Source organism: Gasterosteus aculeatus, chromosome 3 (genome assembly GCF_964276395.1).
Source record: "Gasterosteus aculeatus chromosome 3, fGasAcu3.hap1.1, whole genome shotgun sequence".
NCBI lineage: Eukaryota > Metazoa > Chordata > Actinopteri > Perciformes > Gasterosteidae > Gasterosteus > Gasterosteus aculeatus.
The window spans coordinates 10,812,993-10,829,163 of record NC_135690.1 but is presented as its reverse complement, the minus strand read 5'-3'; the positions used below and the strand labels follow the sequence as shown (position 1 = coordinate 10,829,163).

Here is a 16,171-nt window from a genome sequence, read left to right as displayed (position 1 = left end):
TAACAACATTTGACATGTAACAAGTGTGGTTCAATAATTGAAGAATGACCTGTTTATAAAGCCAGATACGTATAAACGTTAGCATTAGCAAGTTAGCTTAGCTTTGTTTTTGCTCCTGACACAATCCTGAAGGGGATTCTTGTCTGCCATTCGGTGTTGTGCAGAGTGCTTACAATTTGTTCAGCTCTCGCTGATTAAAACAGTAAAACATTCATACAGCTGAGGGGAACCCCTTCTGCATTTTGAAATATTAGAATCTGTTTACATCCATGTTTGTTCACAATGTCATCACATTGACAAAATCCTAATCATCTCATTCTTGAGTGGAGGCGGACGTTTGTGCCAAAGTGGAAGAAAGTGTTCCTGAGATATCATCGAGAAAACCCAATGCCTCCGACCACAGCGGTCACATGATGTATTTGTGAAAGAAAATGAAACGGCACAAATTAAAGACATTTTCAGTCAGATTTTATATATCAATATATAGATATTCCAAAGTAATTCATTACAGAAAATCAAAAAGTGGAACCAGTATGGTTTTCATACGGTTTATCTTTGCATGTACAGTGGATGGCTGATCCCTGTCCTTGAAAATACTACAGGAGAATGAAAAAGTAAACAAAAAGGCACAGGTCAACCAAAATCACTCTTCTCATTAACATCAAGGTAGCAAAGATGTGGGGAGTTTTCGGGGAGGGGGACACCATGTTTTACGTGTGCTAACAAAGGAAAAAGGGTCACTGAAAAAATAACCGTGAATGGTGCACAGCAAGAAACGACACAAACCACTTTGGTGGATAATTCAGATTTCTTACAATCAGGGAATGCAGTGTTCTGCTTTGATACAAATAAATTAATATACATGTCAACACTTTATTCTAAAATCTTATGTACATCCTTTCTTTTAAATAATTGTATAATACATTATCAAAAACCTTATGAAAACATATTTACAAATCAATGATTTAAAAAGCACCCTCAGAGCTTCTCCAGTGTCCCACACTGTCACACACACACACACACGCACACACACACACACACACACGCACACACAAAATACCTTTGTATTCACGCTCCATGCAACACACAATGCAGAAGGCATTCTAAGAGGGTTGTGCAACAAAGAGCATACAAAACGGTTCAAATATGGCTGTGGGATGAAATTAGCACATACATGCATAATAGTGAGCACACACACGCACACATACAAACACACACACACACACACACACACACACACACACAGACTTTTTAGGTTTATGGATGTAACAGTGTCTAAACCAGCATGAAGCACGTTCACCAATAATTTGGTCTCAATCTCATTTCATCAGAGTCAGGTTTTAGTTTTCTGTGGTCACATCACTTGAAGGGTCTTTTTCATCATGCAGCCCTGGGCTGCATGGGCACCCCACCCCCCCCTATCCCCCCTCCCATACGGCTCTATGCAAAACTGTCGGCACCAATATATCGGCCATCGCACGAGGAGGAGGGGGGAGCGGGTCTCGGGCTCCTGGTTTCTTTTGCGAATGTGTGTGCGTCTCGTTCAACAACGAACGGCTGCATCCTCAGCTGGTGAGCAATTATTCATGCTGTTTGTGTTTTTGGAGCGCAAGTGCGCATTGCATCCGCCCTCTGGAGAATACAGCATGACTTTTCTCTCACTGCTTTACGCGTACTTATGTGCCCATTTGTCACAGTCAGAGGCGGGTGATCAAATAACATTTTAGAACACTCAAATTCTTTTTTTTTTTGAACTGCAGTCTATTGCTTTTCTCAAACCATTTAATATCTAAAAAAGAAGTGATAAGAAGCAACTCTTGCGTAAAATCCACCTCTCTCTAACCTCACAGCACGTCTACTATCTCTATTTTCTTACTTTCCAATCCACGCGCAAAAACTCCAATCAAGACATCTACCCTCGAGTCTAGTGCACTTCGAAACGCAAGACAACTCGCCCTTAAAGACTTATAAAGTATGTCATGGAGGTGTGGAGCTTTCTTTTAAAATTAGTCAAAATGAAAATAATAAAATCTCACGGAAAACAAAACCCATCTGGGAAAACTACATAAGACCATTAATGACAGTAATGACATCTATGACTTTTGTGATCGATTCGTACAAGAATCTGTACAGATTGTCCCACCAACGCAGTTACTGTCCCAGTTTCGGAGCTCTTCCTTGCACAGTGTTCCCACAGCTTCATGGCCAACCAGGAATAACACAAAGCCCATATTTATACACCGAGGATGACACAGAACTTCTCACCAGTCCCGTCTCAAAATATAAGACACACAGCAGACACCTCACTCAGTTTTCAATGCAAACTACAGAATAATAACCAGTTTTCTATATTTCAGTTTCGGTCAATGTTATAACTACAAATTCTCTAATTCTCAGCAGTGACGTACGAAAGTAGAACTCCTGCACGGAAAAAGGTACGAAATTACTTTTTAGAGAATTGTGTTAGTCTAAATAAATCTTTTTTTTCTAATGGTAGTTGGCACAAAAAATGGCTGCATGTAACACTTGATGATATGTTGTTCTTCCTTCTGCAAACTGGGGTCCAAGCCACCCGTGACCTCGCTGTGTGTGCGCGCCCGTGTGCCTGAGCGGCCATCTTCCCCCCCGGATCTGCTCTCGAGGGTCACTTTGCCGAGGACAGCATGGGCTGCTCCGTGTACCAGTGAGTCCCCGGGTCGGGCATGCTGCCCCCCAGTGGCAGGGCGATGAACTGGGGGCAGGTCCCGACTCCGGCCCCTACGACTCCCACGTTGACGCCCTGCGGGTACGGGTGGTGGTGCCCGTGGTGTCCCATGCCGTCCGTCCGCCCGATGTGGATCTCGTCCTCCTCGCCCTCGCCGGTGGTCTTGCGGTAGACGGGGTTGTCGAAGTTCATGCTCTTGGTGGAGTTGCGCCGCCAGTTGCGCCACACCAGGTAGACCCCGGCGCACACCAGGCTGAACACCACTGTGGCAACGACAGGAACTGCATGCGTTTAACACACAGCGGCAGGGACACGGGGAGGGGCAGCGTTAACCAGGCGTCACCGGTCCATGGCGTGACATGAGAGGCACAGAGAGGAGCGGGCCGGGCATGCGGGGGACAGAGAGGACGGCGGGGGACAGAGAGGTTGTTTTGTGTGGGCGGCTCGGTTGAAGTTGTACAGCAACCAAAACATTTCTAACACTGTGTAAGGCATCGCCTGGCTTTGGAGTATATTAGTTTTAAGTATTTTAACTATCACAATCTCTTTGACTCCTTGAATAAGCAGTGTGATTTAATAATGCTTTATTAAATTCACCAATAAAACACCATTAAAGCTGTTGTGTCTTTTTTTCCCTCCCATACTGTCTGTTCCTCATAATACGTTTGTAATGAGCAACCTGAAGTAGCTTAATGGTTCATTATGTTTCACTTTGCTGTCGGAACTCTACTATTGAGATATAGATATACGGTAGATGCACAAAAGAAATATTTCCCACCGACATCATGTATCATTTTCTTTAGCCTCTCTATCTCTATATATTAGTTTAATGGTGTTGTGTGTTGTCAAAGACCAGCTTTACTCAACACAAAGTATCTCCAGGGAAAAACATTATTATAACCGTAGGTTATAAGGGACGTTTTTCTTCATACGTTTAAAGTAAGAAACTGAGCTGTGTGAGCTTTGCAGCCAAACACAGTTGCATCAGAATAAATTCCAGGCGTATTTTAGATTTGGAATAATTGTCTCTACGTTGCAATAATTGACCATATTGTTGCAATGGACGTGCACCGACCACCGAAGTTTTTAAAGAAAAGGGCCAAACCCAACACAACAACACAGTGTGAAGTGAATAATGTAGCGTGGCAGCCGTGTCAGACGCACAAAAAAATGACTCCTATCGACCGACCACAAACAGAGCGGCCGCAGGCTGCGACCGGACAGCAGCTCTGTGCAGCTCTGCTCGCCTTAATGTGGACGGACACGCGCGGACAAGGAGGCTTCCGGCGACTTACCGATGGGGATGACCACTCCCAAAACAGCCACTGTCAGGTTCTCGCCCAGGAGGAAATTCTCGCTGCCGGCTGGAGAGAGAGAGAGAGAGAGAGAGAGAGAGAGAGAGAGAGAGAGAGCGAGAGAGAGAGAGAGCGAGATTTTTAGAAAAACAATTTATTTTACATATTTCAACAACTTTGTCAATGTGTTAAAAAAAAGGTCACAGATTTCCTTCCTTTGTTAAAAAAAACAAGACAAAGCAACAACAAAACAAAACAAACAAAAGCAAAATTATATTTCATGCCATAAAAACGGGAGCAAACACCAATTCATTATTTTCCACTGAGCACACAACATTTTTAAAACACCAGCGTTGTTTAAAAGTGTCTACGTCCCCAATGTGTTTATAAAAGCGGAACTCTAGCCAGAGCCTGGCCCTGATGTTCACCAGCCACACTGCTCTGGCCTCCTGCCCCTCTCCGTCCTTCACTCTGGCCTTCCTGCTTAGATAAATGGCCATTTTGGCTTCCCCTGAAAGATAGTTGAGGAGCTGCCATTTTTCTTTTTCTGCTTTTTTGTAGGCAGCTCCCATGATAAAAATCTTTTCAGTAAAAACCACATTAAAAAGACTAAAAACCGATGTTAAAAGAGAGAAGAAACTCGTAAGTCTCTTGCACTCTGTAAAAACATGATAAATAGTCTCTCGGAGGTCACAGAAGGGGCATTTGCTCAGAACAGTGGGATTAATAACAGAAATAAAAGCGTTGGAGGCGACAGCACCGTGTAAAATTCTCCACTGGAGGTCGGCAGTCCGTTTCTTGAGGGGAGGTTTGTATAAAATCCTCCACTGTGGGCCCGGTCCATTTTGTCCCAGTCTGTTGGACCACACAGTGGGGAGCCTGTCGCACAGTCCGGACCGGTTTATGCCCTTCACACAGTTAAAATACAGAGTCTTCTTGTCTGCTTCGTGCAATGTCAGCGCTTCGGGGCGTGTTGTGGCGAGCAGGGGGCCGGTGAGTTCCCCTAGTCCTGGGCTCAGGTAGATCTCGGGGAAGGGGTCTGCAGGGTCCGGCTCCACATCTTTCTGGCTGTAGTCTGTGAGGTGGCTCCTTTCCTCCTCAGTCAGCCTCTGGTTCCACAGCTCCAGGAGCCTCCTCGCCATCCGGACGGAGTGCAGCCCCAGCAGAGAGCCCAGGGCCGGGGCGTCGCTCAGCGTCGGCCCCACTGCGTCCACCAGCTGCTGCAGGCACAGGACTCGTGCTTTCAGCAGCGCCCCCATCAGGCCTGGGGTACCACTGCTGCTGATGTCCAGCCTTGCTCTGTAGATCAAAGGTTCTCTCAACAACCAGTACAGAGAGAAAGACTGTGGGCACCTTTTATGATTAAAAAGGGCCCAAGACTTAAAAACACCCTGATAAAACGGAGGTAGCCCATTTAACTTTAAAAATTTAGAATCAATTAAAAACAGAGCAGTATCCAGCCCCAGGTTGTTTGCACGTCTAAAAATGCAGCTGGCCACGTCCCTCCATACTAAAAACTCCGGACCTGTGAGATATTTCTGTAAAAACTGGAGTCTAAAAGTGGTCGTCCGGCTGGCCAGGTGGACAAGGCCCTGTCCCCCCTCCTCTCTGGGTAAAAACAGCACCCCTTGTGGCACCCAGTGTAGACCCCCCCAAAAGAAATCCACCATTTTCTTCTGTAAGTTGGCAAGGAAGCCTGAGGGAGGGTCTAGGCAGGTAAGACGGTGCCACAGCTGGGATGCAATCAGGTTGTTTAAAACCAAAACTCTACCTTTAAAAGACATTTGAGGGAGCAGCCATTTCCATTTGGAAAGTTTCCCCTCTATCTTCTCTGTGACGCCCTCCCAGTTCTTCTGGACGATGCTCTCTTGTCCTAGATAAATCCCCAGATATTTAAAACCATCTTTCCTCCACACTAGGCTTTGGGGAAGAACCGGGAGGCCGCCACGCCATTCACCGACAGCGAGGGCTTCACTTTTTTTCCAGTTCACCCTCGCTGCCGATGCCTTACTAAAACTTTCCACGATGTTATTTAAAAGGTCTGCATCCCTCTGGCCTTTAATAAAAACAACAACATCGTCGGCATACGCCGATAAAATCATTCTTCTACTAAAACCAGGTAAAACCAGGCCCTCCAGGCTAGAGCGTATTTTGCCGAGAAGGGGTTCCAGGGAGAGTGCATAGAGCATCCCGGACAGAGCACAACCCTGCCGGACCCCTCTATACACTCTAAAAGGAGCACACAGACTGCCGTTTATCTTCAGCACACTCTCAACCTCGCTGTACAACACTTTGATCTTAGCTATGAAACCAGCGCTGAACCCAAACCTCCCCATGACCTTCCAGAGGAAGCTGTGCTCAACGCGGTCAAAAGCCTTTTCCTGGTCTAGGGAAATCAGACCAGTATTAATGCCTAACGAGCTGGCGACCTCCAAAACATCACGAATGAGGTAGACATTGTCTACCATGGACCTGCCGGGCACACAGTAGGTCTGGTCCCGATGGATGACCTGCTCCATAGCTTCCCTCAGCCTGGAGGCAAAGACCCTGGACAGAAGCTTGTAATCCACGCACAGTAGAGACACAGGGCGCCAGTTGCCGATGTCCTGCAGGTTCCCCTTCTTCGGCAGTAGCGTTATGACCGCTCTGCGGCAGGACATCGGCATGGAACCAGAGGCCAGACTCTCGTTAAAAACCTCCAGGACATCAGGTGCAAATATGTCCCAGAATGCCTTAAAAAATTCTGCGGGGAGGCCGTCGATGCCAGGAGCACGCCGTCCCTGCATGCCCTGCAAGGCGGCCTTCAGCTCCTGCACCGTTATGGGCCTGTTGAGCGCTTTGTTGGTCTCCTCAGAGACTTGAGGTAGCCCGCTCACGAACTCCTCCGTCAGTGCTTCCTCCTCCCTGTACTCACTGGTGTAGAGGGAGGAGTAAAAGCTGACCGCTCGCCTCCTAATCTGGCATGGTTCCACCACCGGCAACCCTGTGTCTGCCAACAGCGCGTGGATCACCCTCCCCTGCCCACTCTTCCTCTCCAGGCCGAAGAAAAAACTAGAGGGAGTGTCCATCTCCGTGATGGTCTGGAATCGGGACCTGACCAGTGCACCCTGAGCTTTAACGTCTAACAGGTCGGCCAGAGCCATTTTTTTGATCTTGAGGATTTCAAAATGTCCTCGCTCTCCTGTGGACTCGTTTAAACGCTCTAGTTCCACTATATCAGTCTCCAGGTCCTTCATAGATCTGGTGATGTCTCTGGTCACGTTGAGAGTGTGCTGCTGACAAAGAAGCCTAATCTCGATCTTACCGCGGTCCCACCACTGCCTAAGACTACTAAAATCACTCTTCCTCAGCCTAAAAACACTCCAAAAATATGAAAGGGCCGCTCTAAAATTCCTATCAAATGTTAAACCGGAGTTAAAATGCCAGTACGCGCTTTTTGGCAAAATGTTCATAATAAAAACATTACACACTAGCAGGGAATGATCTGAAAAAACAGCCGGTACAATGGTACACATCTTGAAAATATTAAAATGGTGCTTAAAAACATAAAACCGATCAAGCCTGGCTGAGGAGATTCTACCTTCTCTGAGGTGGGACCACGTGTACTGTCGGCAGTCTGCATGCATCCTTCTCCACACATCCACCAGGCCATGAGACCGGACCAGCTGCCTCAGAGCGTGCTGGGAAGCTGGATGTGGCTCTGCGTGGTTGCGGTCTATGGCCGCATCTTCTGTGCAGTTAAAATCCCCCCCCAAGAATAAAAAATCCTCCGGGGCACAGCCATCTAAAAGATCATTAACTTTTGTTAAAAAAAGCTTCCTCTCTGTACCGATTGTTGGAGCATACACATTGATAAAAACAACAGTAAAAAGGTCGAACCGTGCCTTGACTAAAAACAACCTCCCCTCGATGATGTGTTTGACCTCCAGGGAGATTGGCTTAAAAGACCTGGAGAAGAGGAAGCCCACTCCTCCACTGAGGTTGGTGTTGTGGCTCAGCAGGACTTCCCCTTCCCACTCCCTCCTCCAGTCGGCCTCGTTGGTGCTGTCGCTGTGCGTCTCTTGCACGAAGAGAACATCAAGACGTTTTATTTTTTTAAATTCATAAATAGATGCCCTCTTCTTGGCATCTCTGGCTCCGTTCACATTCAGGCTTCCCACTTTTAAAGTATCCATGATAAAAATAAATAAAAATAAAACCAATAAATCAATTAAAACACACATTGGGGCTTTTCTCGTGATCATCGATTGCTCGTTTTGCTTTTAGCACAATTTTTTTTAGTCTAAAACCCTCTTGATCTGTGAAGCCAGACTCCTCTCGCTGGCTCATGCGGAGTCTGGCTGAGTTATAAAAACACACCAGGTCTGGGAAAAACTCCTCGATTTTTAGATTTCTCCTATTTTTGACTTTTTGTAAAAACATTTTGATTTGCTCTGCGGAGTAGAGCTTTTCCCGCTGGCTGTGTGTCAGACAGGCGCTGTGGATGTCGCTGCTGTCCGACACACAGCCCTCACTCTCACTGCCGTCAGATGGCCCCTGACCCCCCATGGCCTCCTCTTCCTCCCCCACCTTGCTGGCTTTTGCCTCGCTGCCTGTATCTTGCCTCTTTTTTTTTCTTTTTGTTGCAGCTTTTTGCTCTCCTGCTTCCTCCTCCACCATCTTAACCTCCTCTGCCTGTTCCACCCCCCCATTCAGTCCTCCCCCCAACTGTGCCTCTATGGCACCTGACTCCTGTTCCACACTAACCCCCCCCTCACCCTTTTCCTTTCCTTCCCCTCCATCCTCACCCTGTGCCACCTCACCCAAAGCTCCTCTCTCACCCACCAAAACACCCTCATTTACACTGTGCACATCTTCCATACTCACCCCGTGTGGGTCAGGCACAGCAGCGCAACGGCCCGCGGCCCGCGGAACCGGAAACGGCCTCACGGACGCCGCAGCCACCTCCGCGGCTGGAGACTCCCCCGCAAGCGCCGCGGCCGGAGGCTCCCCCGCCGCAGCCGCGGCCGGAGACCCCCCCGCAAGAGCCGGCTCCCCCGCCGCAGCCGCGGCCGGAGACCCCCCCGCCGCAGCCGCGGCCGGAGACCCCCCCGCCGCAGCCGCGGCCGGAGACCCCCCCGCCGCAGCCGCGGCCGGAGACCCCCCCGCCAAAACCGCGGCCGGAGGCTCCCCCGCCGCAGCCGCGGCCGGAGACCCCCCCGCAAGAACCGCGGCCGGAGGATCCCCCGCCGCAGCCCCGCCAGGCGGAGTCGGGTCCCCGCGCCTCGGGCAGGCACCCACGGTGTGCCCCTCCTCGCCGCAACCGAAACATTTCATCGCCGACGATGATGCAAAAATCACGTACTCGTAATCATCTATCTTAACATGGAAGCGGAGGTTGAGCTCCACATTCCGGTTGTTAAGTATCATATAGAGGTGTCTGCGGTGAGACACTACGTGCTTCAGTAACTGAGACCTGCATCCAGACAAGATCTTTTTGATCGGTGAGACCACCTTTCCGTGTCTGGAGAGTTCTCTGCTGAGAAATTCGTCGGTGATGAACGGAGGGACGTTCGATAGAACCACCTTCGTGGCCGGTTGCGTCAGTGGCAACACCTGCACAAACATTTCATTCACCGTGAGGCCCGCCTCGACGACTCGGTTCACCTTCTCCACCTGGTCCAGGAAAATGACCACGGCCCCGTTCATCCGAGCGGCCGACTTAACGCTGCCGTGCCCGACCACTTCCCCCACAGCCAACCCGATGTCCTCCACGCTGCACGGGAAGCCCGCGGCGATCTTAATGCCGTGCTTCCTCGTGAGCTGGGAGAACGTGTCCCCATTTACCATGGCGTCTAGAGACGCCGACCGGCGAGACACCGGCAGGAGAAAAGAAACCCAAAGAAAAAAAAACCCACGACTAACCCCACAACTAAAGTGAAAAACAACCACTAAACCACATTAAATTAATATATATAACTAAGGGAAAAAAAAACAAATAGAGAAAACCGCTCAAAGACGCTCACACACGCTCACACACACTCACTCCCAGCATGCACCGAGAGAGAGAGAGAGAGAGAGAGAGAGAGAGAGAGAGAGAGAGAGATGGGACGAGAGAGTGGAGTTAAAAAGGGACAGCAGAACAAGAGAGAGAGAGAGGAAGCATATGGGATAAAAGTGAAAAACAGAGTGAGATGTCAGCAGGAGAGGCAGGAGGGGGAGAGCAGGTAGGGGAGGTGGGAGATGAAACAGACCGGCGTGGGGGGGGTAATCATGCGCGCGTGGCTGCAGGTGTTCTATAAAGAGAGACAGGTAGTGGAAAAAAAGGTTGGCATGAAAATAAAAGGTAGAGGATAATGATGAGGTTCTGTGACCTTGACATTCCCCCCCTCGAACATTTTATCCATTCAGGCGCCATCAGGCGCCGAAGTCACCGCGCTCATTTACATACAGTGTCACACGCTTACTAACACACTTATTAAGTACATGCAAGTCCCGGCAGACCGACAAATACCTTGCAGGCCACACATAGTGCAATTTATAGAGGGAAAGAAGACATTTTTGAGGTTGTTGGGTGAGGTTGATACATTATGAGTGTGAACAGCACTGTGCAATGTGGTGCTTAGCAACAGATGAGGTTGAAAGGGTCCTTTTTACAAAAAATTTGCCACCATCTCTCGTTAAGTCTTGAATGGGCCGCCCTTAAAATCAAATGTCACCCAGTGCTGGATTTCCTGGAGTGAATGTAAGAATGTGATATCAAGGAATAGCTGCTTACACACCGGCTTCCGAGTATCTAAATCAGACTCATTCACAGTCCACAGACTGTGGATTGTTTTTGAATGCACAGCCGAACTCACAGTGTTGAGAGACGCTGCTGTCCCTGGCGGGTGTGGTGGAGGTGACCATCGCCGTGGCAGTGGAGTGCGACCCCCCCGGCACCTTCGACTCTCGACCCTTCAGAGTGGAGTCGGGCGTGAGGAGATCCGGGGCCCCGGAGGGAGCCGTGGTCAGGTGAGGGGTGGCGTCCGCCTGCGATACTCCGCCTGAGGGGGGCGGGAAGTCTTCCGCCAGAGTCGCTCTGGTGCCAGGTGTAAATCCAGCAGGAGGTGAGGACGTCTGCGTCACGTTGTTTCTTGGTGCTGCAGCGGACAAAGAAAGAGCATCATAGAAAGCTTTTGCTCGAGAAACTGGATGATTTCTTTGAGATCTACAAAAAATAATCTTAACATAAATGAGTTTACAACCCCCCCCCCCCAAAAAACATCTAAATCACTCAACAATTACTTTGTTAATCCAGTTGTGGTTGTCTTCAGACAAATACAACTGACTTGGGGTCTGTTCAAAGCAACTTTCCCTTCCCTGTCATGACGAGTTGGCACCAACACCAGGTATCAGAATGCAATTTGATGCAATACATGTCGAATTTGTTCCAAAGATTAAGTGTTAGATTGCATTTGTGCACAACGTTATAGTATCCACCGCCTGCATCGGTTGCTTAGCAACTATGTTTTCTATTGACCCGTATCTAACCTTTTTATTTGTGTAGTTTAAAATGTATTAAACCCATTATTAACAGTCACCTCCAATAAGTAACAAGATAGCTGGTATGTAACTATTCATTTAATCTATTCTTCAAATAATGATTTAACTGTAATCTTTTTTTTTTTTTTTTTTTCTATTTTCTTTACTTAGGGAACATTGGCTGACCAATGTAAAGAAGTAAAGAAAATAGAAAAAAATCTAGTAGACAACTGCCCACATTTTCTATGCGTCTAAACACATTTCACCACAAAAAAAGCTCCCTTAATCCCGGCAGAATCTGATTACATATGTACACAGTAATACTGAAGCAAACTGCCCGATATTGATTACTTAACGCTCTCAATTAACACAATTAAATGCGCTCACCTGGCACACAGCCCCTCATGTCGGGCCCCAGGTCCTGCCCGTCGGGGCAGGCGCAGGTGTATTTGGGCGAGTGCTCTGTGATCTGTGGAGCCTTAAGACACAAGTACTCACACCCCCCATTGGCCACACTGCCCAGATTACAGCTGTCTGGACCTGCAGACAGCGACAGAGAGGAGGACAGAGACGCGGAGAATCGCACACTTAGCGTTACGTAAATACGTTTGTCACTTATTCAACACGGGAAGTTAGCAGAGAGTCAGACAGAGACAGAAGGAGTTGATGCACTTTGTTGTTCCCCCGCTGGGAACCCTGTTGAAATCCCCTTTAAGAAATGCCATTACAATGCGTAAACAATATCTAAAAAAACCCGATCTGGCATCAAACAGAAACCTGCTATAAATAATAACCCAACATCTGCACGCTTTGGCAGGTACACCACCATCTTGTTCATGGTATTGTGTCAAGATACTGAAAAACAGGTAAACGTGCGAATATCAAATTGGAAAGACACACAAGAAAGGAAATACGCAGCCACAACGTTGATGATTCAAACTGTGATCCACTCAAATCTGGACTGTCATGGTGAGAAGAAAGCGGGCGGGGGCAGGTCTCTGACAGATGTGTGTGAACGTTCTGCTGCTCCCGATGCTTTGATCACTCCACCGCAGCCACAAGGCTCACCATCATTTATTCATGCGCCTGGGTCGACAAGGAGCCACTGAGGAAACGTGGTGTCAGACAAGCGACTCGGCTTACAGACTCTCAGGGAGGCGACGCGCAAAGACCCTCACTCACACGGCGCCAACAGACCTTGTGGCTGGCGGAGCTGGTGGAAGACCACGATGTCGTGGGGGTCGTTGAGGTTTTCAGCCAGCGTGTGGATGTCCTGACCGGTCAACCTGTTGGCCATGAAGACCGCCGATCTGTCTCTGTCTGTCCAGTAGATGCGATCCTGAAACACGGAGAGAGAATCATTGTCTCTATGTGACCACCACACGGGACAAGTTGGTCTGTTGGGTTTGAACCGGAGACCTTGTGGCGGCAAATTAGCAATCGTAACAACTAGGGGGGGGTGACATTTACACACGTTGTATCTGATCCCTTTTTTCCACCATAGAAATGTTGGACAATAACTGTTTTGGGAACCATTATCACTTTTTATTATATTAATATTATCTATTTTATTTGACATTCAACTCGTAAGAGTAATTTCTGAGGGAGAATACACTGGGCCAACAGCTGTCTATGTTTGGGTTCAGAGTACTCGTAATCCCATTTATTTGTATGAAAAATTATATATTTTATAATATATTGAAAATTAGGACAGGTGAAATATGCACTGATAAATCCTTTCTAGCACACATACTAACTAATTAATTTCCTTTTGCCGAAGAGAGTGTGTTAATGGGGCCTTTGCTGCAAATAATATGAGGCGGTGAATCTATCAAGGAAATGCAAATGCAGAAGTTTAACAGTAACCAAGACAAATTGTTTAATTCACTGAGAGTGCAGTAAACAGTAAGCATGCAATGAAAAGGGTTCCGCCTTATTGTGGAAGAAGAGTCAACCCGTTTATTTTCATACATTTCATGCAGACAGCGGTCTTAAACAATTCTAATATAGCCTACCCCATTTATTACAAAAGATAGTAGATTAAAGGCTAATTTTAACTATGCTTGTTGTTTATTCAGTTATTTGTTTTCTTTGTTTTTCCAGTTCACTCACCCAGTTTAAGGCATTTTTTGCCGGTTGCCTTAGAAACTACAGGCTAATCTCCAGCGAGACAATAAGCCTCGCCACACGACTGCGTGTGTGTGTGTGAGAGAGAGTGTGCCTGTGTGTGAGTGTGTGGGAGTTGAGTTAGTCATTGAGTTAGAGAGACACGGTAATGTGATGTACAATGCAACCGGCTGAAGTCAATAACATGGGGCTGGTGAATGTTCAACATCCTGAACGAGAAGGTCACCTTGTCGTCACAACATGGCAGATAGCAGAGGAGCATCGATCAGGTATTACACCGCGGGGAGTGCATCGTTATTTCTGTGGGTTACACTGCCGTGCTGCCTGCAGGGCCGACTACAGTAAAGAAAAAACCTCAAGGTTATGCTTTCAACACCTTGCCTCTATCTTCATTTTAAAAAGGTCAACAGTGACAGTTTGTGTTATAAACAGCATTTCTTGCAGTGGTTGAAAGCAACTTTGAAATTGTAAAGTACTTCAACTAGATTGCCACCATTTGCAGTGTTGGTCTCGCAAACATAATCAAACCCAAGTCGGTATTTTTCAACCAACCCGTGCTCGTGAACCTGATCTGCTGCTTCTGTGTGTCCCACAGACCAGTTCCCCTGGAGAGGAGTCCCACAGGGGAATAAGCCACCTGAGGTGACGCCATTAGCAACCATCTGAAACTGGCTGGACTTTTCACAGTGGGAGCAACAACAGGGATAAGCTCGGGAGGAGATGCTGGGTAGGCGGAAGCATGCTTACAAAAGCACGCACACGCGGAAGCTGGTTCATTACACGACAGCACAAGTGGGTGGCTTGCCGTGGGCTGCTGTGTAGCCGTCTGCTATTTAGTATTCTCAGCCAGTCTATCCCACGAGGGAAAACACACACACACACACATACTGAGCACCCGGTAAATTTAATTTAACAGTCATTACATTCTCCCAGTCCCACTGCAGGCCCCTTTAACGCTAATGAGGGAGATGTAGATATGATAAGATGTGGGAGACTGGACGGTGCAGCAGACAACGGACAAAAATCAGCAGCAAAATCGGCTGCGCAACAGACCTCAAAAACGGCCAGCGCGTAGGGATGCCCCAGTGTCTCTGCGGATGACACGTGTGTTCTGCGGTGCGCTCCGTTCAGGTCCACGCTGGCAATGAGGTGCAGCTTCGAATCCACCCAGTACAGACGCCTGTTGGCTACATCTGAAAGAACACACACACAGGTGAAAGGGACTTCCCCAAGCTGAATAAAGATTGATTGTCTGCACAGTAAGCAGTAATGCACTCCAACCAACAGATCCCTTGAGGGGATATTGATTACTTTTGAAAATGTCAGATTCTCACGCTTGAGAACTCATACAGAAGTTTTTCTGCATTGATCTGTAACTAAAATACTTCAAATGTCGTTTAAATCAACTGTGATAACTGTATTAATGTTTATTTCTTTAGCCTGATAATTTGAATTACGTCTGACCTTCAGATACAATGAGTTGGCTGAGGGTTCTTTATCAACCACATTCAGTAAACACACAACAATAGGTTTACAATATAGCACGTTGTAATGAGTAACATCAGAAAATGAGTTAAACATCAGCTGGCTTCCTCTCACCTAGAGTGATGCCATTGGGCCATTCAATGTTATCAGCCACCAGCACCCGTCGGTCCACTCCGTTCATCCCGGCCTTTTCGATCTTGGCTCTCGTGCCCCAGTCAGACCAGTACATGAAGCTGGAATGAAGAAAAGGAAGCACACTTATTGCGTTATTAGGGAGTTTCCTTGCTGTGCTGCTGCACAAAGTAAGATATGTGGAATTAATCACATTGCACTGCACAAGTGTCGTTCGTTCCACTTTTCGGAGATTCCCATCATTCATAAAGCAATGATTAGTCTGGGGATAGTGTGCTAACAGTCTCTGCGGTGGTGGTTTGCATCAAGACGCATTTCCATCAATTAGTTTGCCCGAAACAATAATAACAAAGCAGCTTACGTAATATGTGTGTTTTGAAGGGGAGTCACGTCTGGAGAAATGTCTGTTAACGGCATGTATGGCTTATGGTATAATATAAAATCACATAAGTGATAAAATCAAGATAAATAAAACAGATCAAAAGCTCTGTGTAAAGTGCAGTCAGTGGGGGCTGTTCGTTGAGCACCACCATCAACAAGACAGCAGCAATGCATCAACAGAATCACCTTTCTTACAATTGAAGCTTCTTTTTCTTTCCAGATGCATTCAAGGAAAATCTTAAATAGCATCATGTCTTAATTAGAAGCAATGAATGAATGGATATCTTCAGTGTTAGTAGAGAGAGCAGACCTGGCATTGATTTGCGGTTGGCTAAATGTGTTGTACAAAGCAATAGCTGAGATTGTATGAGTTCTGTACAGTTTAGATGGTTATTGGACAACATCAGTCAGCAATAAAAGCAGGAAAATACAGTTAGATTTACACATTATTGTCTTTTCTATGTAAATGTACTTTACAGGCCGCGTGCCTGTTTATTCTTGTCCATTTACGTGACTCTTTTGATTTGGGTTTGAATAATCAGAA

The 16,171-nt window shown here is 47.2% G+C and overlaps 1 protein-coding gene across 4 annotated transcripts in view; it reads right to left on the bottom strand.

The window, feature by feature from the left end:
* Positions 1 to 451: 451 nt before the first annotated feature.
* LOC120816145 (low-density lipoprotein receptor-related protein 8) overlaps positions 452 to 16,171 on the bottom strand; it is a 55,815-nt gene continuing 40,095 nt past the window's right edge. For 2 of the 4 annotated variants that reach the window (XM_040171534.2, XM_078099235.1), the window contains 7 exons: positions 15,229 to 15,347; positions 14,683 to 14,822; positions 12,700 to 12,841; positions 11,890 to 12,042; positions 10,839 to 11,120; positions 4,000 to 4,068; positions 452 to 2,967 (listed from right to left, as the gene is read on the bottom strand). In XM_040171534.2, the coding sequence (XP_040027468.1) occupies positions 2,645 to 2,967; positions 4,000 to 4,068; positions 10,839 to 11,120; positions 11,890 to 12,042; positions 12,700 to 12,841; positions 14,683 to 14,822; positions 15,229 to 15,347 (1,228 nt within the window). In that variant the 3' untranslated portion in view covers positions 452 to 2,644. Of the gene's footprint in view, positions 2,986 to 3,999; positions 4,069 to 10,838; positions 11,121 to 11,889; positions 12,043 to 12,699; positions 12,842 to 14,682; positions 14,823 to 15,228; positions 15,348 to 16,171 lie in introns of all 4 variants that reach the window. The other 2 variants (XM_040171533.2, XM_040171535.2) reach the window with 1 other exon arrangement.